This window comes from Salvelinus namaycush, chromosome 2, assembly GCF_016432855.1.
Source record: "Salvelinus namaycush isolate Seneca chromosome 2, SaNama_1.0, whole genome shotgun sequence".
Classification (NCBI taxonomy): domain Eukaryota; kingdom Metazoa; phylum Chordata; class Actinopteri; order Salmoniformes; family Salmonidae; genus Salvelinus; species Salvelinus namaycush.
Window position 1 is genome coordinate 74,082,803 of NC_052308.1, and position 25,000 is coordinate 74,107,802.

Genomic DNA, 25,000 nt, shown 5'->3' on the forward strand with positions numbered 1-25,000 from the left:
AAGGCCAAGGAGCGAGAGGACCTCTCTTTTCAACGCTCGCCATTACGCAAAGCAAGACCTCAGGATGGCATTTTGAAACGCTCAGTTATCGACCTTAGATATATCCGTCTGTAATTTAATTCGTTATAGGTGTTAGAAACATCATAACGAAGTTATTTTAAACCGAGTTATATCAGTTTATGCGAGTATATTGCTATTTTCGGAATTTCCTTAGTATTGAGTATAAAGATTTGGGCATGCTGTGGCCTCATAGCTACTTGTTAGCTGCTACTTCCGAATTTGAACACGACGTTTTACAACCAAGCAACAATTCTTTTGGACAAAGGACCACTTCGCCAAGATTCTGATGGAAGCTCGTCCAAAAGTAAGAGCTATTTATGATGTTATTCCGTATTTATGTGGAAAAATGTAAACGTATTTGTCCGCCATTATTGCGGCACTAGTCTGGCTGTAACGCACACTGTATGTCTAATAACGTTAATTTTAAAAATCTAACTCAGCGATTGCATTAAGAACTAATTTGTCTTTCAATTGCTGTCCAACCTGTATTTTTTTAGTCAAGTTTATGAATAGCTTTCGATAAGAATAGGTGCCTTTCCAAGATGGCGCAGGACAGATTGCTTCATTTTTTGCCCACTAATCACGTTGTGTAACCACGAATTGTGCGGCTAAATATGCACATTTTCGAACCAACTCTATATGAATTGTGTAATATGATGTTACAGGACTGTCATCTGAAGAATTCTGAGAAGGTTAGTGAAAAAATTAATAGCGTTTGGTGGTTTATAACGTTATTGCTATTTTTGCCTTGAATCAATGCTGCTGTGTGACTGACTATTGTAGTAAGCTAAGATAACGCTATATTGTGTTTTCGCTGTAAAACACTTAGAAAATCTGAAATATTGGCTATATTCACAAGATCTGTGTCTTTCATCTGCTGTATGCTGTGTATTTTTAAGAAATGTTTTATGATGAGTAATTAGCTAATACACGATGGTCTCTGTAGTTATTCTAGTCATTTTAGTGAGAGTTGTGATGGGGGCTGCAATTGTAAACTATGATTTATACCTGAAATATGCACATTTTTCTAACAAAACCTATGCTATACAATAAATATGTTATCAGACTGTCATCTGATGAGGTTGTTTCTTGGTTAGTGGCTATTTATATCTTTATTTGGTCGAATTTGTGATAGCTACTGATGCAGTAAGAAAATGGTGGAGTAAGAAAAGTGTTGTCTTTTGCTAACGTGGTTAGCTAATAGATTTACATATTGTGTCTTCCCTGTAAAACATTTAAAAAATCAGAGATGATGGCTTGAATCACAAGATCTGTATCTTTCATTTGGTGTCTTGGACTTGTGATTTCATGAACATTTTATTTTATGATATCCCTGTAACTTTAGGCTAGGCTATGCTAGTCAGCTTTTGTGATGGGGGTGCTCCCGGATCCGGGTTTGTGAGGCGTTAGAGGTTAACAACCTGGTGGCGACTGGGGAGCTGTACTGGTGGCCTGTACTGGTGGCCTGTACTGGGGAGCTGTACTGGGGAGCTGTACTGGTGGCCTGTACTGGGGAGCTGTACTGGTGGCCTGTACTGGGGAGCTCTACTGGTGGCCTGTACTGGGGAGCTCTACTGGTGGCCTGTACTGGGGAGCTCTACTGGTGGCCTGTACTGGGGAGCTCTACTGGTGGCCTGTACTGGGGAGCTCTACTGGTGGCCTGTACTGGGGAGCTCTACTGGGGAGCTGTACTGGGGAGCTCTACTGGGGAGCTGTACTGGGGAGCTGTACTGGTGGCCTGTACTGGTGGCCTGTACTGGGGAGCTGTACTGGTGGCCTGTACTGGGGAGCTGTACTGGTGGAATGTACTGGGGAGCTGTACTGGTGGCCTGTACTGGGGAGCTGTACTGGTGGCCTGTACTGGGGAGCTGTACTGGTGGCCTGTACTGGGGAGCTGTACTGGTGGCCTGTACTGGGGAGCTGTACTGGTGGCCTGTACTGGGGAGCTGTACTGGTGGCCTGTACTGGGGAGCTGTACTGGTGGCCTGTACTGGGGAGCTGTACTGGTGGCCTGTACTGGGGAGCTGTACTGGTGGCCTGTACTGGGGAGCTGTACTGGGGAGCTGTACTGGTGGCCTGTACTGGTGGCCTGTACTGGGGAGCTGTACTGGTGGCCTGTACTGGGGAGCTGTACTGGGGAGCTGTACTGGGGAGCTGTACTGGTGGCCTGTACTGGTGGCCTGTACTGGGGAGCTGTACTGGTGGCCTGTACTGGGGAGCTGTACTGGTGGCCTGTACTGGGGAGCTGTACTGGGGAGCTGTACTGGTGGCCTGTACTGGTGGCCTGTACTGGGGAGCTGTACTGGTGGCGACTGGGGAGCTGTACTGGTGGCCTGTACTGGTGGCCTGTACTGGTGGCCTGTACTGGGGAGCTGTACTGGTGGCCTGTACTGGGGAGCTGTACTGGTGGCGACTGGGGAGCTGTACTGGTGGCGACTGGGGAGCTGTACTGGTGGCGACTGGGGAGCTGTACTGGTGGCGACTGGGGAGCTGTACTGGTGGCGACTGGGGAGCTGTACTGGTGGCGACTGGGGAGCTGTACTGGTGGCGACTGGGGAGCTGTACTGGTGGCGACTGGGGAGCTGTACTGGTGGCGACTGGTGAGCTGTACTGGGGGCGACTGGGGAGCTGTACTGGGGGCGACTGGGGAGCTGTACTGGTGGCGACTGGGGAGCTGTACTGGTGGCGACTGGGGAGCTGTACTGGTGGCGACTGGGGAGCTGTACTGGTGGCGACTGGGGAGCTGTACTGGTGGCGACTGGGGAGCTGTACTGGTGGCGACTGGGGAGCTGTACTGGTGGCGACTGGGGAGCTGTACTGGGCTGTCAGGAAAACATGTGGTTTTTTAACCTGCTACACATCAGACACTTTATTAAATGTTCTCAATCTAGAAAATAGAACCAGATGGTACATTTCCCACCGAGGTTTCATTCAGATGAATAGGAGTGTTTCACGTTGGACAACAGTTCTGTGTCCAGTGTATCAGACCTGTAACACACTGATCCAACTATACCAACCATGAAGTCCATTCAATTAGGACCACCACTACCCGAGGCATTCCACACTGGAACCACCTGTGGAAAGGTAGACCACCAACACACACACTATCCCCTCTCACCAACACACACACACACTTACAATATCCAACACACACTATCCCCTCCAACCAACACACACTTACAATATCCAACACACCACTACACACCCCTTCCCTCTCCTTCCACAGCCTCCTCACCTGTGTTAGAGTGCTGGATGAGTCCAGGCTTGCCCCCTTGGATGGGTCCAGGGGGGTTAAGGGCTACAGGGGTCGGGGCAGGGGTGGCTGTGCTGGCGGGGGCGCTGGCGGTCTGGGCGGGGGGTTCCTTGACCCCCTCCATGGCCATGAGGACAGAGGACAGCTCCTGGAGAGGCATGTTACCCAGCTCAGAGGAGAAGGGACTGGGAGGGTTCTCCAGACACATCAACCAGCTGGTGTTACCTGGACATGGAGAGAGGTCAATTACCCCCCTGGAGTCGACTGACGCCTCGGTGTGTCAATCTAAGTTACATCACAAAATCCCCATCAAAATCCATCAGTTTAACTTCTTATGGATGGGGGGCAGTATTGAGTAGCTTGGGTGAATAAGGTGTCCAGAGTAAACTGCCTGCTACTCAGGCCCAGAAGCTAAGATATGCATATTATTAGTAGATTTGGATAGAAAACACTCTGAAGTTTCTAAAACTGTTTGAATGATGTCTGAGTGTAACAGAACTCATATGGCAGGCGAAAACCTGAGAAAAAATCCAACCAGGAAGTGGGAAATCTGAGGTTTGTAGGTTTTCAAGTCTTTGCCTATCCAAGATACAGTGTAAATTTGGTCCGATTGCACTTCCTAAGGCTTCCACTAGATGTCAACAGTCTTTAGAACCTTGTTTCAGGCTTTTACTGTGAAGGGGGAACGAATAAGAGCTGTTTGACTAAGGGGTCTGGCAGAATGCCATGAGCTAAGTCATGCACGCAGCCGTGAGAGCTAGCTGCGATCCTTTTCATTTCTAAAGACAAAGGAATTGTCCGGTTGAAACATTATTGAAGATTTATGATAAAAACATCGTAAAGATTGATTCTATACATCGTTTTACATGTTTCTACAAACTGTAATATGACTTTTTTGACTTTTCGTCTGGACTAAGTGTGCCTGCGCCTCATGAATTTGGATTTGTGAACTAAACGCGCAAACAAAAAGGAGGTATTTGGACATAAATGATGGACTTTATCGAACAAAACAAACATTTATTGTGGAACTGGGATTCCTGGGAGTGCATTCTGATGAAGATCATCAAAGGTAAGTGAATATTTATAATGCTGATTTCTGTTGACTCCACAACATGGAGGGTATCTGTATGGCTTGTTTTGGTGCCTGAGCGCTGTACTCACATTATTGCATGGTTTGCTTTTTCCGTAAAGCTTTTTTGAAATCTGACACAGCGGTTGCATTAAGGAGAAGTATATCTTTAATTCCATGTATAACACTTGTATTTTCATCAACATTTATGATGAGTATTTCTGTAAATTGATGTGGCTCTGCAAAATCACCGGATGTTTTGGAAGCAAAACATTACTGAACATAACGCGCCAATGTGAACTGAGATTTTTGGATATAAATATGAACTTTATCGAACAAAACATAGATGTATTGTGTAACAATTAGTCCTATGAGTGTCATCTGATGAAGATCATCAAAGGTTAGTAATTAATTTTCTCTATTTCTGCTTTTTGTGACTCCTCTCTTTGGCTAGAAAAATGCCTGTTTTTCTGTGACTAGGTGCTGACCTAACATAATCGCATGGTATGCTTTCGTCGTAAAGCCTTTTTGAAATCAGACACTGGGATGGGATTAACAACAAGTTTATCTTTAAAATGGTGTATAATAATTGTATGTTTGAGGAATTTTAATTATGAGATTTCTGTTGTTTGAATTTGGCGCCCTGCACTTTCACTGGCTGTTGTCAAATCTATCCCGTTAACGGGATTTCAGCCTGTCTCATCCCTAAGAAGTTTTTCAGCAAAAATCGGTCTTATCACGTAAACGTCTGTAAATCAGAACGGTTTGACCTACAAACCACTCTATGGAAAGGGGAGACTCGTCTGAAGTAGGTACTGCGATGTGCCAACTTCTGTTCTGTAGCGTCCAAACCGTTTGGGCTACAAACTATTGGGGCTCCACTGTGGAAAGGGGAGATTCTCACGAACACAATGAGGTTCATCGTTTTGCTCTTGGACCCGGGACTCACCCGTGTTACGGGACTCGTCTGAAGGTAACCGGTACCAGTTGTTTTTTAAACTAATGGAAGTATGAAGGTAGATTTGCACCAAAAAGGGGTTAAAAATGTGTCAAAAAATAATATATTTCCAGATTAGTTTTTATATTTCCTAGATTTAGGACAGACACTTAAAAACCGTGTTTCTTATGATTTATTTTTTTGACGGTCCGTTTATCTGAACGTGTTATTCAACGTGTTTCTATGGGCTTGAGTAGTAAAGGACGCAGTCAACATTTTATCAAATCATTGTATTTATAAACCTAAAGGGGTACTAACATTTTTGATCAAATAGATAAATGATCCATATTATGAACATCTTAAAACCATTTCATATGTCAGCTTAGCACCCCCTCCCCCCCAATGACTTAGACTCTGAGGAATTAACCAATCAATTAGTCAGGTCAGAGGAGAAGAGAGAAAATAATCTAAAATGGTCTGTATCTCCAGTGTGGAAACAGATGAAGAGGAAGTTATTCAACAGGTGTGTTTACCTGAGGGTCTGCGTATGAAGATCTCAGCCCATCCCTGGGTCAGAACGGGCAGGAACTCTGCCAGGCTGGGCTTGTCTTTGAGGGGGTCCTTAGGGGGGGCACAGGGGGAGGGAGAGGGGGGCCCCAGGCCATCCAGACAGGGGCCGGAGGAGGAGGAGGGGGGAGAGAGGGGGACACCACACAGCTCTCCCCCCTCAGAGGGTGAGACCAGGGGGCTGAGGCTCTGGGCTGGACCTGCACGGAGAGCATGGCCACCTGAGGGGGGGGCGAAGGCAAAGGAGAAAGAACGGGCGGAGAAAAGGAGAAATGAGAAACTAGTGACATATCACCATCCCTACCTTACATGGACCGAAGGAGAGATATAGACTCTGGGTTTGGTGGATGCCAGGAGAACGCTACCTTCCCCAATGCATAGTGCCAACTGTAAAGTTTGGTGGAGAAAGAATAATGTGCTGGGGCTGTTTTTCATGGTTCGGGCCCCTTAGTTCCAGTGAAGGGAAATCTCTAGACGATTCTGTGCTTCCAACATTGTGGTAATAGTATGGGGAAGGCCCTTTCCTGTTTCAGCATGACAATGCCCCTGTGCACAAAGCGAGATCCATGCAGAAATTTGTTTGTCAAGGTCGGTGTGGAAGAACTTGACTGGCCTGCAAAAAGCCCTGACCTCAACTCCATCAAACACCTTTAGGATGAATTGGACCGCCGACTGCGAGCCAGGCCTAATCGCCCAACATCAGTGTCCGACCTCACATATGCTTGTGGGTGAATGGAAGCAAGTCTCTGCAGCAATGTTCCAACATCTAGTGGAAAGCCTTCCCAGAAGAGTGGAGGCTGTTATAGCAGCAAAGGGTGGACCAACTCCATATTAATACCCATGATTGTGGAATGAGATGTTCGACGAGCAGGTGTCCACATACTTTAGATCATGTAGTGTATAGATTAGATAGCTAGATAGAGAGAACGTCCTCTTCCTACCTGACATGGATCGTACTCTGATGACAGTAGAGAGAGAGAAGGATAGAGAGTGATAGAGACAGAGAGAGAGTTCCTCATCTTCCTACCTGACATGGATCGTACTCTGATGCGTGAGGCTCTGTTGAGCTGTTGACTGGACTGGGACTCCAGTTTGGCCGGAGCCTCTTTGGTCTGACGGGTGTGAAGGGAGGGGTCTGACCTACAGGGGGCAGGAGAGAGACCGGATATTACTGACAGTGTGTGTGTGTGTATATGGGTTACCGTGTGTGTGTGTATGTATATGGGTTACTGTGTGTGTGTGTGTGTGTATATGGGTTACTGTGTGTGTGTGTGTGTATATGGGTTACTGTGTGTGTGTGTATATGGGTTACTGTGTGTGTGTGTGTGTATATGGGTTACTGTGTGTGTGTGTGTGTGTATATGGGTTACTGTGTGTGTGTGTGTGTGTATATGGGTTACTGTGTGTGTGTGTGTGTGTGTGTGTGTGTATATGGGTTACTGTGTGTGTGTGTATATAGGTTACTGTGTGTGTGTGTGTGTGTGTGTGTGTGTGTATATGGGTTACTGTGTGTGTGGGTGGGTTACTGTGTGTGTGTGTGTGTATATGGGTTACTGTGTGTATATATGGGTTACTGTGTGTGTGTGTATATATATATGGGTTACTGTGTGTGTGTGTGGGTGGGTTACTGTGTGTGTGTGTATATGGGTTACTGTGTGTGTGTGTATATGGGTTACTGTGTGTGTGTGTATATGGGTTACTGTGTGTGTGTATATGGGTTACTGTGTGTGTGGGTGGTTACCTGGTCATCTCTCCCCCTCCTCCCAGCCTCTCAGCCATGTCCATTCCCAGTAGGGCCTGGCTCCTGACCCCACCGCTGGTCGTTATGGTGATCAGCTTGTTACCCACCAGCCAGGTCATACTGCGACCCCCCGCCAGAAGGAATTCTGCTATAGGAGACCTGGCAAAGGTTAAGGGTCAGGGGTCAAGGCCACTTAGTTCTGAAGGCTTATGGCAGTTAATCATAGAAGACCTTGTGTCCTTTTCCCGGTGTGATTGTGTGAATAATGAAGACTAGAGTGATGACCCACGAGTTCACTAATAAATGCATCAAATATCCCGTGGTCAACACCCCGTCCGTACCTCTTGGGCAGAGCTGAGAAGTTGGAGAAGACGTATCGAGCCATCATGTCCAGACAGGTCTCAGTTAACTCCAGGTGGACAGTCTTTAACCCATCGTCTGCCTGGCTCACGGTGTTCTCATCAGAAGAACCCAGACTACACGTGGTGCTGGAGGTGTGCATCCTATAGCCAGGGGGTGCCAGAGAGGGTGTCAGAGAGACAGGGGAGAGGGTGTCAGAGAGACAGGGGAGAGAGAGACACACACACACACCAGTGGAGGCTGCTGAAGGGAAGATGGCTCATAATGACGGCTGGAATGGAATCAAACATGAAAAAAATTATTACAATACAAATAAATTGATACATTAAAACTACTGCATTCCGGTCAATATTATGAGCCGTCCTCCCCTCAGCAGCCTCCACTGTCGCACACACACACACACACACACACACACACACACAGTTTGCAAGATCCAAACACACACACACACAGCATTGCCTTCTCACACACACAGCCTGGCTCTTATCTTTCTCTCAGGGGTACACTGCTGATGTACGCAAACACAGATAAGTAAATCTCCCACACACACAAACAAGCTGGGACTTGGTATAAGTAACTGTAGCGGAAGCCTGGGCGCTTGAAATGATCTGTCATCCGTTCCCTCTGTGAATGTGAAGTGCTATGCTTACTGCTGACAGGGAGTCTCTTCTACAAAGGCCAGGAACCAGGAAGACCAGGCGCTTTTATGTTGACGGAGAGAGAACACAAGAACAACATGCAGCTCAGAACCGAGCGCCGGGGGAACTGTGACGCGTGTACCGTAATATCCCAGTCACCTGATCTACATCTCCCTTCAGCATTCCTCCCCGGAGACCCCCATCGCATCCCGGTAACCACGGTAACCACTGCCAGGGGGAAACAGAACACTTCTAACGGAACACATAGCTACTGTTCTGTTCTGTAGGACAATGAGCCAAGTTATACTGGTCTTCAAGAGAAATGACATTACTACAGGGAACGGGTTAGACGTAGGAACCGACAGTTCAGACAAACACCGTCCAAACTACAACAGAATGTAGTTAGGAAGTCATGGATTAAACACAGATACCTGCAGCTTCTATGTCCACACATCTACATGATATACTAGATACTGACAAGACTCTGTGTTTTAAACTAATGTAAATCATTCAAACTGCCTGTCTCCCTCCCTCCCTCCCTCCCTGTCTGTCTCCCTCCCTCCCTGTCTCCCTGTCTCCCTCCCTGTCTCCCTCCCTCCGTCTCCCTCCCTCCCTCCGTCCGTCTCCCTCCGTCTCCCTCCCTCCCTCCCTCCCTCCCTCCCTCCCTCCCTCCCTCCCTCCCTGTCTGTCTGTCTGTCTGTCTGTCTGTCTGCCTGTCTCCCTCCCTGTCTGTCTGCCTGTCTGTCTGCCTGTCTCCCTCCCTGTCTGTCTGTCTGTCTGTCTGCCTGTCTCCCTCCCTGTCTGTTTAAATCACCAAGACTTTAAACATGTCATCCTTCAAGCCCACACACTGAGACAGTAGCAGGGATGAAAGGGGGGGATGACATTAATGGAGAGATGAAGATAGGATGACATAACCTAAGCCCTTTAGAGGAAGGAACAAGTGTGAGTGACGCAGGAGACGAGAGAAGAGGAACATTCCCTCTTTCTTCTTCCTCTAAGTGGCTCATGCCTCTAGAAGTTATTTTCCCTCTAACTGCGTCAGTTCTGTCCGTCTTGTGTAACAGAATATAACAAACTTATTGTCTGTGTGCCAAATGGCATCCTATTCCCTATATAGAGCACTACATTAGACCAAGGCCCATAGGACACCTCTGGACAAAAGCATATAGACACTGCAGCTCGCTCTCCCAAGAGGTTATGGCTGATGCTATCGCTATTGCTAACACCAATCGCTAACACTATCACTACTGCCAACACTATCGCTACTGCTAATGCTATTGCTAACTCAGACCAAGTCCCAGCTTGTGACCAGCACAACCCAGCAGCACAGTTTACACAGCAAACAGAGTGTTCAACCCTTAATTGACCCTTGACCCGGTGGCACTGACCCAGCTGCTCTGGTGGATACCTATTCAGACCACCATGACCCCAAAAGGACCAAGAATATCTTTCTCTTACGTCACCAGATCGGTACCGTCCTTAAGGTACTCATTTGGAAGCACATCATGACGCCGCAATTATCACCTTAACCTGGTCACATTGAACGTGAAGTTCATGGTTTAGTGTTAAGATCCAAGTCTGGAGACCTAGTGCCTAAATAGGGCTCCACTTTGGACCAGGGATGAGAAATAGGGTTCCATTTGGGACGTAGCCAGTGGTGATTTCCAGTACCCTAAAACCCTTGAAGCATAACTACATACAGTCTGAGGGGAAGGTATCCACCATTCACTAGGGTTCTGTGTCAGTCTCTTATCTGTTATTACTGGGCTGTGCCTCAATCCATAAGGACGCTGCCTCTTGAGGCAGGGAGAGGGAGGCAGCGAGCCTTTTGGAATGAGACACGGCCGTAGTGTTAATCTATCATCAGTTTATCCAGCCAGCCATCACAACAACAGCTCTTTCAACATAGTTCCACATTGCAGCAGTGGCTGTGTCCGATAGTGTTTTTCCACATCCCCCCCCCCTCTCTCTGTGTTCAAACAAACAGGAAATGTTGTTGTATTGAAGTTAAACTAAACAGGTGTTCCATTGAAGGACAGACACAACCTGGCATGGTACCTGGAGCCAAAAGCATTTAGGCCTTGACCTTTATTAGCTAAAAGAACGTTGCTTTGAATGTTTTCAACAACAACAAAAGAGCTGTCTGCCTGTTGCTTTGGAGTTAAGAGGTACGGACTAAAGGAGAGGGAGAAGGGGACTCTTCAAATTAAATGAAAGATTACTTGAATGGCAGTTAAAGCGAAGCTAAAAAGAGTTGACTCCCTGTTGCTAGCAGGTAGGTGTGTGTGTGTGTGTGTGTGTGTGTGTGTGTGTGTGTCTGTGTGTGTATGTGGAGGTGTCTGTGTGTGTGTGTGTGTGTGTGTGTGTGTGTGTGTGTGTGTGTGTGTGTGTGTGTGTGTGTGTGTGTGTGTGTGTGTGTGTGTGTGTGTGTGTAAGAAAGCAGACCATCAGTGGTAGGTAGGCAGAACACCTGTAGCTAGTAGGTGTCGGCTGAGGCACAAAGTCTGTTGTCACGTTCCAAATGGCTATTCCCTATGTAGTGCACTTCTTTTGACCAGGGCCCATAGGCAACCCCATAGGGCTCTGGTCAAAGGTAGTGCACTATGAAGGGAACAGTGCGCCATGTGAGACATTCCCATAGTCACACACTGAGGCGAGTCTGTTTGAGGAATCACAAATACTGTACTTTCTTATAGGCACAGATCTAGGATCAGCTCAACTGGCCCCAATCCTATCCCTAGCCATTAGAGGGGAAACACAAAACTGGTCTTGGATCAGTGTGTAAAGGGGAAGCTCCTCAAGCTTTCTAGTGATAGTCTCCTGCACCCTGCTGGTCAGGAGGGGGACTGACAGTTATACAGATTGGGACAATTTAGATTAGAACGAGTACTTTAGTAGCCTGGTCCCAGATCAGTTCTTCCCTCTCCTTGAGACAATTTAGATTAGAACTAGTACTTTAGTAGCCTGGTCCCAGATCAGTTCTTCCCTCTCCTTGGGACAATTTAGATTAGAACGAGTACTTTAGTAGCCTGGTCACAGATCAGTTCTTCCCTCTCCTTGGGACAATTTAGATTAGAACTAGTACTTTAGTAGCCTGGTCCCAGATCAGTTCTTCCCTCTCCTTGGGACAATTTAGATTAGAACTAGTACTTTAGTAGCCTGGTCCCAGATCAGTTTGTGCTCTTGCCAACTCCATAGAAGTCATTGTCAAGACAAAATGTTTGGCATAACGATGAGTTACCATGATAGCACAAACAGACTGGCTAGTATTTGAGAGCTGACTAGTGGAGCGTCAGCTGAGCTAATTCCCCATCTGACAGACCGCTCAATAACAACCTATGGACTCCTATGGGTTTGAGATGCACAGATGAAGAGAGAGAAATGATGAAACACTATCTAACCACCACCAACTGCAATGTCTGATTCACTTTCACTCAGTCAGTCACTCTCACAGTCAGTCACTCTCACAGTCAGTCACTCAAGCTGGTAGGTAAGTATGTGTAGTGATTGGTGCACGGCAGGAGTCATCGAGTCAGTTGGAGACAGACATCACAAAACCCCCAACTCAGTCAGTCACTCTCATTCATCAATAGGGGTAGCATAATTCTGGTAACTTTCCCCAAAATTCCCAATTGGAATATTCCTCGAATCTGGAAGGAATGATCGGGAAATCCAGGAATTTTCCAACCGGGATTTCTTGAAAACTTGGGAATTGTGGGAAAGACACGGTAATTTTGTAACTCAGATAATCAACGAATCCCAACATCCCACAAACAGACAGATGGTTGTATATCAGCGGAGGAAGCTGAACACTGAGCGTCTGTGGGTCAAACAAATGGAATGCAACAGAAAACTACACAGACAGCATGCAAAGCATGTGTGTTGTGTTGTGTGTAAGCCTGGCTTCTCATTGGCCCATAACGCAATAGTCCCCTCCCACAGGGAGGAGGAAAAGCCCATCATTGGTAGCAGTGGCTGTCAGTCTTGTCGTCTCAGTACACTGCTTGGAGCCTAGGGCCATGTTTTTCTCCAGCCGTTCAGTCAGTCGGGGAAATTAAACCCAGTCAGCAAAACCCAGCAAACACCACAAACAACAATAACTATTCATAACAAACCAAAGCATCAGAGAAATAAAAGAAGCCAAAACGGGGTTAACAGAAAAACATTGACAGAAATATAGATGTTTTCCAAAGCACAAACTGCATGCAACAAAATCAGTCAAATGTAGTAAAAAATAAAGACAATTGCAGCCCAAAACCAGTCAACACATCTTCCTCCAGCATGCCACCGTCACCCAACCCAGGTTTCCCTGGCAACCGCCCCCCGGTCCTTATGACGACGGCTCCCGCCCCCCCACCAAGCCCCACCCCCCAACGGAAGCAAGAAATGTTATTTCTTGGGTTTTATTTCCTGGTTACCCAGAGTGCTCTCTACCTGCGCACCGCGTGCTCAGAGACGCTGATGCTTCGGGAGCGGAAGGCGTCCATGGCCGACAGATCTCTCAGCTCTTTAACGGGAGAGCCGGTACTCGCCGCTACGCCCGCTGCCATTGACGCCTGCTGCTGCTGCTGCTGCTGGTGGGCCTTCGCCATTTTGGCTGCCCGTAGACTGGGACCATGGCAACGTGGCAGGAGTGGAGGGTGGAAGGTGTGGGGGGGTAGGGGCAGGTTGGTGTGTGTGGGAAAGGGGGTGGGTGGAATTGTGTGTTGGCAAGAGGGACAGAGTAGGGGTGGGCGGGGGGAGAGAGGTAACGGCCAACAGGAAACGGAAATCAGGATATGTCGCCCGTCACGTCAGAAACGGCCCCGAACGACCACCAGGTGACCAACGGAGACACGTCAGGTGTGCGAGGGGATAGGGGGTGGGGCACGAAGGTCAAAGGGTCAGGGGATGAGCAGAAGAGAGTGTGCCAATAGCAATGGAGGGATCCAGGGTGTCACCGACCCCACCCCGAAACCACACCCACAACGCAGCACCCAGTCAGAGGAGGGGATGGGGGTCAAATCAACCAAAGAGTAAACAAAAACAAACAAACAAAAACAAGTTGAGAAAATTAACAGCAGTGAACACCATGAACAGAAAAAATCAGAAAGGAAGGAACAACTATAAAGCAATAGGGTAATAAACAGCATCAGCTTTTTCACAACAAACACAAAAACAAACTATTCCTGAAAGAAAATGAGACATCATCACATTGAGCAGCAAGAGGAGAAGCCGACGTTGCCATGACTGAGGACGCATCCCAAAATGGCAACCTATTCCCTCTACAGTGCACTACCCTATGGGTCAAAAGTAGTGCACTATAAAGGGAGGAGGGTGCCATTTGGGACACATGGATCTGTTATAGAGGATGGACTCAGAGCAGGAGGGGTTAAAACCAACAACTGAAACAACCAACTGAAGACATCACCACGGTCTGAGGGTTAATATGAACCAACAGTGAACACAACAAGGTGGAAGGAAGAGGTTAAAAACATAACCAACAACAAATGATAGAACCAACTGACAGGAATGTGTAGGATGAAACGATAGAACCAAGTGAAGGAATGTGTAGGATGAAACGATAGAACCAACTGAAAGGAATGTGTAGGATGAAATGATAGAACCAACTGACAGGAATGTGTAGGATGAAATGATAGAACCAAGTGAAGGAATGTGTAGGATGAAATGATAGAACCAAGTGAAAGGAATGTGTAGGATGAAATGATAGAACCAACTGAAAGGAATGTGTAGGATGAAATGATAGAACCAACTGACAGGAATGTGTAGGATGAAATGATAGAACCAACTGACAGGAATGTGTAGGATGAAATGATAGAACCAACTGACAGGAATGTGTAGGATGAAATGATAGAACCAACTGAAAGGAATGTGTAGGATGAAATGATAGAACCAACTGACAGGAATGTGTAGGATGAAGCAGGTGTCGGAGTAGCTGATCTAAAAACACAAGAACCAATAAATCATGAAAACATGATCTACTGTCTAACTACAAACGGAGGTCTTATATACTACGACACATTGTCCATCTGTCTAAGACATAGTTGGATTCTGTAACCACTAGAGAGGAGAAGTTACAGGAGAAACAACGTTTAATGTGACAATATTCTAATGATGCACTAACTGCTTTGTTCTTTAAACGTTCATTACTTTACCAAAGTAGCTACAAGCTGAAAAGGGACCCTGGTACAATGATCAGGTTATTATCATACGGCCATCTTAGATGTGTTTTTAGACCTTACATGCATCTCTCCAACTCCTACAGACGTACAGTAGATAGAGTATACACAGGAGCAGGACCGGGTTAGGGGGTCTGGGCCGGGGGGGTCAGTACAGGGTTAGGGGTTCTGGGAGGGAGGGGGTCAGTACAGGGTTAGGGGGTCTGGGAGGGAGGGGGTCAGTACATGGTTAGGGGGTCTGGGGCGGTGGGGGTCAGTACAGGGTTAGGGGGTATGGGACGGTGGGGGTCAGTACATGGTTAGGGGGTCGGGGAGGGAGGGGGTCAGTACAGGGTTAGGGGGTCTGGGTCGGAGGGGTGGGGGTCAGTACAGGGTTAGGGGGTCTGGGTCGGTGGGGGTCAGTACAGGGTTAGGGGGTCTGGGTCGGAGGGGGTCAGTACAGGGTTAGGGGGTCTGGGTCGGAGGGGTGGGGGTCAGTACAGGGTTAGGGGGTCTGGGTCGGAGGGGTGGGGTTCAGTACAGGGTTAGGGGGTCTGGGTCGGAGGGGTGGGGGTCAGTATAGGGTTAGGGGGTCTGGGTCGGAGGGGTGGGGTTCAGTACAGGGTTAGGGGGTCTGGGTCGGAGGGGTGGGGTTCAGTACAGGCTATTAATAGAATGTTATTATGTGTTGCTATTGAGAGTTAACATGGGAGTGTGCTTGTTACTATAGTGCGTTACTATGGGAGCATGGGCGTTGTCATGGAGGGCACAAAGAAATCAGGAAGTGACATTTTGGGCGCCAACAGAAGAGTAGAGGAGAAAGCAGGAGAGAGAATCTACTAAGTCACCACAGAAAAAGCAAGGGAAGTGATTGGGAGTGGAGGAGAGTTTCTGTTAAAGTTAAATCTCCTCAGAATCACAAAGAAAGAAGGGAGGAAAAGGGAGAGGGGGGGGGGGTTGGGCCCCAAGTCCATGGTCAACATTGGTGGATAAGTCAACTTGCTCACAGAATTAAAAAAGAGCGATTCTAGACAATGTCAGTCAGGTCAGGACTTGATTATGACAGAATTCCAAGCTGGGTAGCTAGGGATTTTGATTGACACTCCAAGGGACCATTAGGGTGGCCTGGTTATGGGAAGGGGGTAGGATTTAGGTAGGAGGGGGTTCAGGATTTAATTATTAGCTTTTATTATAAGATTTTATAACGTAATTTTATTTGGGGATTATTTCTCTGAGCATCTCTTTAATAGATTGCAGTCAAACACTGCCCTGATGAGAAAAACCCTTTGATCTCAAGAGAAAGATGTGAGAGGAGAGAGGAGAGAGGAGGAGAGAGGAGAGAGTGTGTACGATGACACTTCGTCAATGACACGACAGACACACAGAGCGAGAAAGAGAAAAGGGAAGACCCACACTCCTCTCTCTCCACCTCTTTGTGTATCTTGTGGTAATAATGTGTGTGAGTTGAGACAACAACAACCAACAGAAAATATTTACCAACAAAAACAAACCACCAAAACGTCACCATAGCTACCAGTGGGAAACCAAAACAACCATCATACCACAACAACGACAGTCATGCTGAGTTCTGTGTTACCTTGACAACACCAACCTCCTGTACGGCCATGTGGTCACAAGATCTTCAATGAGCAGTCATGTGACCCGGCCGTGTGTGTGTGTGTGTGTGTGTACCTCTTGGGCCTCTCATTGAGGCTGGTGCTGCGAGCACGGAAGCTGCTCTGAGTGTCCTGGCTGTCATCAAACGGCATCAGAGCATTAGAGCGCAGACCCTGGAGAGAGAGAGGGGAGAGAGAGAGAGAGAGAGGGGAGAGAAGAGAGAGAAGAGAGGAGAAAGTAGAAAGGAGGGAGTGGTTACAAGGAAAATGAGTCAGGAAACAGGTAGATTATTACACGTGTAAACACAGAGAACACACCCCTACCTTGGTGATGTACTGCACAAAGTCCTTTCTGAAGGTGAGTCTGCAGCGGATAAACCACATGGAGATGACATGGTGAGCCAACGACACAATGTACTGGTTAAACCTGGGGGGGGAGGGAGAGAGAGAGAGAGAGAGAGAGAGAGAGAGAGAGAGAGAGAGAGAGAGAGAGAGAGAGAGAGAGAGAGAGAGAGAGAGAGAGAGAGAGAGAGAGAGAGAGAGAGAAGGATAGAGAGGAGGGATGGGGAGAGAGAGGAGTTAGAAAAGGATAGAGAGAGAGAGAGGAGTTAGAAAAGGATAGAGAGAGAGAGAGGAGTTAGAAAAGGATAGAGGTAGAGAGAGGAGGGAGGGAGGGAGAGAAACAGAGTGAGAGAGCGTGTGTGTGAGCGTGCGCACATATGTGTTGCACGTGTGTGTGTGTATCGGGTACTCACTTGGAGGGGTTGGTGTAGGGCAGGGAGATGGCAAACACACTGACGTACTGCTCTGCTACAAAGTAAGCATAGAGATGTGGCAGCCGCACCAGAGCTACCACACACACACACACACACACACACACACACACACACACACACACACACACACACACACACACACACACACACACACACACACACACACACACAGTTAGCATGACATAATCTAACCTTGCCATGTGGCACCATCATCAACAGGTAAGGATGTAATAGGGTCACTAATTCTACAACTGAACAAGTTATCTTCCCTGTAAAGACAAAGTATATAACATGACTGTGTGAGGTATATTAGGTGTGTTTCTCATATGTAAACATGAACTAGGAAGTGAAATACAAAGAATCCTTCACACAATCATTGGCTGATCTAACTTCCTGTATATACAGATCCTGTTCTCTGATTGGCTTCCATCTATCAGGGCGTGTAAACTAGGGTGTGTTCTCACTGGACAGGAATTCCAGCATGGGCGACGCCATGGCGACGGTTGCCGAGATGTGCGTCAGCTTGACGATGAGGGCGGGGAGGAGTTTAATCATGATGTCAGGCATCTCCACGGTGCACATTGTCAGGGCAACCACACACTGCTTGGCACAACGGTATATCAGCCCTGCCTCCAGACACTGGACCAACTCCCTCTGAGAGATGAAGGGACGGCAAGAGAGAAGAGAACAACGATGATGTTATTTATGATCAGATATTGAGATGAAGCTCTCAAAAGGCTCAAGCCGTTTTTACCTGCCAGAGGATTATGGTCACTTGCCCAAATGTTTTATTTTCTACTTAGGCCTACACTCGCAGATGCCATTAATGGAATTGTCTTTCACTCAAAAAGGGGGGTCATGGCATTTAGCCATAGTATCTAGTGATTTAAATTCAGCAGCCACTTTTTACCAGCCATAGTATCTAGTGATTTATATTCAGCAGCCACTTTTTACCAGCCATAGTATCTAGTGATTTATATTCAGCAGCCACTTTTTACCAGCCATAGTATCTAGTGATTTATATTCAGCAGCCACTTTTTACCAGCCATAGTATCTAGTGATTTCAATTCAGCAGCCACTTTTTACCAGCCATAGTATCTAGTGATTTCAATTCAGCAGCCACTTTTTACCAGCCATAGTATCTAGTGATTTATATTCAGCAGCCACTTTTTACCAGCCATAGTATCTAACGATTTATATTCAGCAGCCACTTTTTTACCAGCCATAGTATCTAGTGATTTAAATTCAGCAGCCACTTTTTACCAGCCATAGTATCTAACGATTTATATTCAGCAGCCACTTTTTACCAGCCATAGTATCTAGTGATTTAAATTCAGCAGCCACTTTTTACCAGCCATAGTATCTAGTGATTTATATTCAGCAGCCACTTTTTACCAGCCATAGTATCTAACGATTTATATTCAGCAGCCACTTTTTTACCAGCCATAGTATCTAGTGATTTAAATTCAGCAGCCACTTTTTACCAGCCATAGTATCTAGTGATTTAAATTCAGCAGCCACTTTTTACCAGCCATAGTATCTAGTGATTTAAATTCAGCAGCCACTCAGACTTTTTCCCTGCCTAAAAAAAAGCTACATTGAATAGACCAAGAAAATGTCTCCATCACAGAAACCTCATGAACATGCTGTTGCTAACGTCTCCAACCTGCTGAGACAAGAGACGTGCTCACAATGCAGATTATTATCACACTTCTAAACCTCTACAGTAGCCTAATAGTAAACAAGTGAAAAAAATAAGTCACATTTTATTTTAGTGAACTATGCCTTTAACGATGAGTGCCACAAGGGAGTTGCTTTCTCCACAAGCCTTTTTCCTCATGGAAAATGAATGAAAACGTAAACACACTGGCTAGCTAGCACACTGGACAACTACAAATGTATAATATAACTACATTAAATAGTTACATTCTCTGTGTAAAGTGGAAAAGCAGTTGCTGGAGTTGTGAGGTGTTGACTAAATGAACAGCTGCTAACAGAGACTATTCCTCCCTCATTATTGGGAGTTGAGACATGCAGTTAACAGCAGGAGACAGTGGACATTCTTCCCCTTTTAACCACGTTACCTGCAACTGGCAGGTCTTCAATGTGTTCAATGTGTTCATGTTTTTCCATCTGTTTGTGAACTTAAACTTGGTGGGCAGGCTTTTGTTAAAAATGTAACTAAGTAGACTAATGCTTCTAATAAAAATAAGCTCTTCACTTTAATCAAAACAATGTTTTGGTTGCATGTTTCAGTGTGTGTGTGTGTGTGTGTGTGTGTGTGTGTGTGTGTGTGTGTGTGTGTGTGTGTGTGTGTGTGTGTGTACCTGTCTGGCCTGTTCTAGGTAGTTGTGGTATGATGTGATAGCAGTGAGAACAGGTACTACAGCCAGCTGGACATCAGTACGACTGAAACCATCTGGAGTCTTCTTCAGACGCTCTGAGATAAGACGGTCTGTCACCTAGACAGACAGAGAGAGAGAGACAGAGAGAGAGAGACAGAGAGAGAGAGACAGAGAGCGAGACAGAAACAGAGAGAGAGACAGAGAGAGAGACAGAAACAGAGAGAGACAGAAACAGAGAGAGAGACAGAAACAGAGAGAGAGAGACAGAGAGCGAGACAGAAACAGAGAGCGAGACAGAAACAGAGAGCGAGACAGAAACAGAGAGCGAGACAGAGAGAGAGACAGTGACAGAGAGCGAGAGAGTGACAGAGACAGAAAAACAAACAGATGGGCACAAATCCACAGTGTCAGTGAGGGACCGGAGAGAGATCAAAGTGACAATAATGTGTGTGTGTTGTTACATTCCCCAGCAAGAAAACCCAAATAATGTCTGTCAAGCAGAAGGGGGAACTAACACCGACAACCAAAACAGAACAGGAGGGGTTCTGAAAGATAGTCCTGGGGGTGGACATCCTGGGGGTGTCCACATCCTGGGGGTGTCCACATCAGAGTTGACTAGCAACAATGACTGGAACCTAAAAGACACCCACCATGAGCACCCACTAAACCAGATCAGATAAAGGATTGTTTGTCTAGACAATCTAAATAGGGAGCGCCCACTAAACCAGATCAGATAAAGGATCGTTTGTCTAGACAATCTAAATAGGGAGCGCCCACTAAACCAGATCAGATACAGGATTGTTTGTCTAGATAATCTAAATAGGGAGCACCCACTAAACCAGATCAGATAAAGGATTGTTTGTCTAGATAATCTAAATAGGGAGCACCCACTAACCCAGATCAGATAAAGGATTGTTTGTCTAGACAATCTAAATAGGGAGCACCCACTAAACCAGATCAGATACAGGATTGTTTGTCTAGACAATCTAAATAGGGAGCGCCCACTAAACCAGATCAGATACAGGATTGTTTGTCTAGATAATCTAAATAGGGAGCGTCAACTAAAGGCGCTCCCACCTCTCAAGACTACTGGAGCACTGGGACAGACACTGTTAAATAGCACCTGGGCCAACACAGGTGAAACCCCTTCCCTCTAACGAGACGGCAACCAACACAGCTGAAACGCCTTCCCTCTAACGAGACAGAAACCAACACAGCTGAAACGCCTTCCCTCTAACGAGACAGAAACCAACACAGGTGAAAGGTAGGTGTGTGTAGGTAGGTAGGTAGGCATGTGTAGGTAGGTGTGTAGGTAGGTGTGTAGGTAGGTAGGCGTGTGTAGGTGTGTGTAGGTAGGTAGGCGTGTGTAGGTGTGTGTAGGTAGACAGCTGAAACCCCTTCCCTCTAACGAGACGGCAACCAACACAGGTGAAACCCCTTCCCTCTAACGAGACAGAAACCAACACAGGTGAAACCCCTTCCCTCTAACGAGACAGAAACCAACACAGGTGAAACCCCTTCCCTCTAACGAGACAGAAACCAACACAGGTGAAACCCCTTCCCTCTAACGAGACAGAAACCAACACAGGTGAAAGGTAGGTGTGTGTAGGTAGGTAGGTAGGCATGTGTGTGTAGGTAGGTAGGCGTGTGTAGGTAGGCAGGTGAAACCCCTTCACTCTAACGAGACGGCAACCAACACAGCTGAAACCCCTTCCCTCTAACGAGACGGCAACCAACACAGGTGAAACCCCTTCCCTCTAACGAGACGGAAACCAGCACAGGTGAAACCCCTTCCCTCTAACGAGACAGAAACCAACACAGGTGAAACCCCTTCCCTCTAACGAGACGGAAACCAGCACAGGTGAAACACATACTGACTGACGAGGTGACACCAATCGGTGCGCCCTACGTGCTAAAGAGCTATACACCTAACATCCAACCTCAAAAACATCAAATGGAAAAACCAAGACCTGTAACAGTGTGTACCATAGAACAGAGTGTAGAACAGAGCTGGTCTATGCTGCAGGGAGAGGACAGCAGCAGGACTTTATACTGTAGGGTCCAGGGCATCTTGTCTAGAACCAGCTTCAACACCTTCCAGTCTGTCTCCTGGAACACACAGAGAGAGAGGGAACAACACACAGAGTTAGGGAGAGAGAGAGAGAGACAGCGAGAGAGAGAGAGACAGCGAGTTATTCCTGGTACAATGCCATGAATAAAGACATCGTCAAATGAAAAGGTTGTGTGGTGTGTAGGTAGGTGTGTGTGTGTGTGTGTGTGTGGTGTGTAGGTAGATGTGTGTGTGTGTGTGGTGTGTGTGGTGTGTAGGTAGATGTGTGTGTGTGTGTGTGGTGTGTAGGTAGATGTGTGTGTGTGTGTGTGGTGTGTGTGGTGTGTAGGTAGATGTGTGTGGTGTGTGGTGTGTGTGTGGTGTGTAGGTAGATGTGTGTGTGGTGTGTGTGTGTGTGTGGTGTGTAGGTAGGTGTGTGTAGGTAGGTGTGTAGGTAGGTAGGCGTGTGCGTGTAGGTAGGTAGTTGTAGGCGTGTGTAAGTAGGCGTGTGTAGGTAGGCGTGTGTAGGTAGGCGTGTGTGTGTGTCTGTAGGTAGGTTGGTAGGCGTGTGTGTGTCTGTAGGTAGGTTGGTAGGCGTGTGTGTGTCTGTAGGTAGGTTGGTAGGCGTGTGTGTGTCTGTAGGTAGGTAGGAGTGTGTGTGTGTGTCTGTAGGTAGGTAGGCGTGTGTGTGTCTGTAGGTAGGTAGGCGTGTGTGTGTGTCTGTAGGTAGGTAGGCGTGTGTGTGTGTCTGTAGGTAGGTAGGCGTGTGTGTGTGTCTGTAGGTAGGTAGGCGTGTGTGTGTGTCTGTAGGTAGGTAGGCGTGTGTGTGTGTCTGTAGGTAGGTAGGCGTGTGTGTGTCTGTAGGTAGGCAGGCGTGTGTTTGTCTGTAGGTAGGTTGGCGTGTCTGTGTCTGTAGGTAGGTAGGTAGGCGTGTGTGTGTCTGTAGGTGTGTAGGTAGGCGTGTGTGTGTCTGTAGGTGTGTAGGTAGGCGTGTGTGTGTCTGTAGGTAGGTTGGTAGGCGTGTGTGTGTCTGTAGGTAGGTTGGTAGGCGTGTCTGTGTCTGTAGGTGTGTGTGTGTCTGTAGGTAGGTTGGTAGGCGTGTGTGTGTCTGTAGGTAGGTTGGTAGGCGTGTGTGTCTGTAGGTAGGTTGGTAGGCGTGTCTGTGTCTGTAGGTAGGTTGGTAGGCGTGTGTGTTTCTGTAGGTAGGTTGGTAGGCGTGTCTGTGTCTGTAGGTAGGTTGGTAGGCGTGTGTGTGTCTGTAGGTAGGTTGATAGGTGTGTGTGTAGGTAGGTAGGCGTGTGTAGGTAGGCGTGTGTGTGTCTGTAGGTAGGTAGGTAGTGTCGGGTTCACCTAGGGGTCATAAAAAGGGTTGTACCCAAATGTTTGGTGTATTATAATAATGTATTATGCTTATGTTTTATTAATAGAAGGGGAGGGGTTAAAAGACCCCTCCCTCCTTACAGTTACAGGGTTTTAGACTACTGATTAACAATAGATATATTCATTGTAGAAGTTTAGTATTGTTCTACATTTGTATTTTAGTTCTCTCTCTGCCTCATTATAAAGAGGCCCTTAGACAGAACTCTGCAGGGGAGTGAAGGAGATAAGACTAGGTAAACATTCCACAATGGGTCAACTTTGGGGGAAGGGGACATTTACTGCTAAGTGTTTAGCTAACAATAAGGGCCTGTTTATACAGCTTTGTAGGCATGGTTTTGGTCCCAGGAGTAGAGGATGATGATATAGGCAGTGACGTCACTAGGGCGCGACTTAGGGTTTAATAAAACCACTGGAGACCTTTGGTTGGGGGCAGAACTTACTCAGAAACATGCGTGCTATGTTCCTGTTTGTCAACTTCTGTCTGCAATTGCATTAATAAAGGTTTTTGAATGATTTAATTAAAGATATTGTCATAATGCTAATTTCACCAATGAACCAATGATTGACAAAGAAGGACGTAAGAAACGAACCCTAACAGTAGGCGTGTGTGTGTCTGTAGGTGTGTAGGTAGGTGTGTGTGTGTCTGTAGTTAGGTTGGTAGGCGTGTGTGTGTCTGTAGGTAGGTAGGTAGGTGTGTGTTCATCTGTAGGTAGGCAGGCGTGTGTTTGTCTGTAGGTAGGCAGGCGTGTGTTTGTCTGTAGGTAGGTAGGCGTGTGTGTGTCTGTAGGTAGGTTGGTAGGTGTGTGTTTGTCTGTAGGTAGGCAGGCGTGTGTTTGTCTGTAGGTAGGTAGGTAGGTAGGTGTGTGTTTGTCTGTAGGTAGGCAGGCGTGTGTGTGTCTGTAGGTGTGTAGGTAGGTGTGTGTGTCTGTAGGTGTGTAGGTAGGTGTGTGTTTGTCTGTAGGTAGGCAGGCGTGTGTTTGTCTGTAGGTAGGTTGGTAGGCGTGTCTGTGTCTGTAGGTGTGTAGGTAGGCGTGTGTGTGTCTGTAGGTGTGTGTGTGTGTCTGTAGGTAGGTAGGTAGGTGTGTGTTTGTCTGTAGGTAGGCAGGCGTGTGTTTGTCTGTAGGTAGGTAGGTGTGTGTTTGTCTGTAGATAGGCAGGCGTGTGTAGGTAGGCGTGTGTGTGTCTGTAGGTAGGTTGGTAGGCGTGTGTGTGTCTGTAGGTAGGTTGGTAGGCGTGTGTGTGTCTGTAGGTAGGTAGGTAGGCGTGTCTGTGTCTGTAGGTAGGTAGGTAGGCGTGTGTGTGTCTGTAGGTAGGTTGGTAGGCGTGTGTGTGTCTGTAGGTGTGTAGGTAGGTGTGTCTGTGTCTGTAGGTAGGTTGGTAGGCGTGTGTGTGTCTGTAGGTGTGTAGGTAGGTGTGTCTGTGTCTGTAGGTGTGTAGGTAGGTGTGTGTGTGTCTGTAGGTAGGTTGGTAGGCGTGTGTGTGTGTGTCTGTAGGTAGGTTGGTAGGCGTGTGTGTGTCTGTAGGTAGGTAGGCGTGTGTGTGTCTGTAGGTGTGTAGGTAGGTGTGTCTGTGTCTGTAGGTGTGTAGGTAGGTGTGTGTGTGTCTGTAGGTAGGTTGGTAGGCGTGTGTGTGTCTGTAGGTAGGTTGTAGGCGTGTGTGTGTCTGTAGGTGTGTAGGTAGGTGTGTGTGTGTCTGTAGGTAGGTGTGTGTGTGTCTGTAGGTAGGTTGGTAGGCGTGTGTGTGTCTGTAGGTAGGTTGTAGGCGTGTGTGTGTCTGTAGGTGTGTAGGTAGGTGTGTCTGTGTCTGTAGGTGTGTGTGTGTCTGTGGGTAGGTTGGTAGGCGTGTGTGTGTCTGTAGGTAGGTTGGTAGGCGTGTGTGTGTCTGTAGGTAGGTTGGTAGGCGTGTGTGTGTCTGTAGGTAGGTTGGTAGGCGTGTGTGTGTCTGTAGGTAGGTTGGTAGGTGTGTGTGTGTCTGTAGGTAGGTTGGTATTTGTGTGTGTGTAGGTAGGTAGGCGTGTGTAGGTAGGCGTGTGTGTGTCTGTAGGTAG

The 25,000-nt window shown here is 47.2% G+C and overlaps 1 protein-coding gene across 2 annotated transcripts in view; it reads right to left on the bottom strand.

The window, feature by feature from the left end:
* Positions 1-25,000, bottom strand: part of tsc2 (TSC complex subunit 2) — a 53,027-nt gene that overhangs the window by 16,427 nt on the left and 11,600 nt on the right. The window contains exons 8-19 of one of the 2 annotated variants that reach the window (XM_038961361.1): positions 21,510-21,632; positions 19,506-19,640; positions 17,643-17,832; positions 17,158-17,251; positions 16,727-16,829; positions 16,479-16,576; positions 13,063-13,236; positions 7,969-8,130; positions 7,628-7,786; positions 6,914-7,026; positions 5,853-6,107; positions 3,296-3,538 (exon numbers count right to left, since the gene is read on the bottom strand). In XM_038961361.1, coding sequence (XP_038817289.1) covers positions 3,296-3,538; positions 5,853-6,107; positions 6,914-7,026; positions 7,628-7,786; positions 7,969-8,130; positions 13,063-13,236; positions 16,479-16,576; positions 16,727-16,829; positions 17,158-17,251; positions 17,643-17,832; positions 19,506-19,640; positions 21,510-21,632 — 1,849 coding nt within the window. The remainder of the gene's footprint in view (positions 1-3,295; positions 3,539-5,852; positions 6,108-6,913; positions 7,027-7,627; positions 7,787-7,968; positions 8,131-13,062; positions 13,237-16,478; positions 16,577-16,726; positions 16,830-17,157; positions 17,252-17,642; positions 17,833-19,505; positions 19,641-21,509; positions 21,633-25,000) is intronic. The other variant, XM_038961370.1, reaches the window with a different exon arrangement.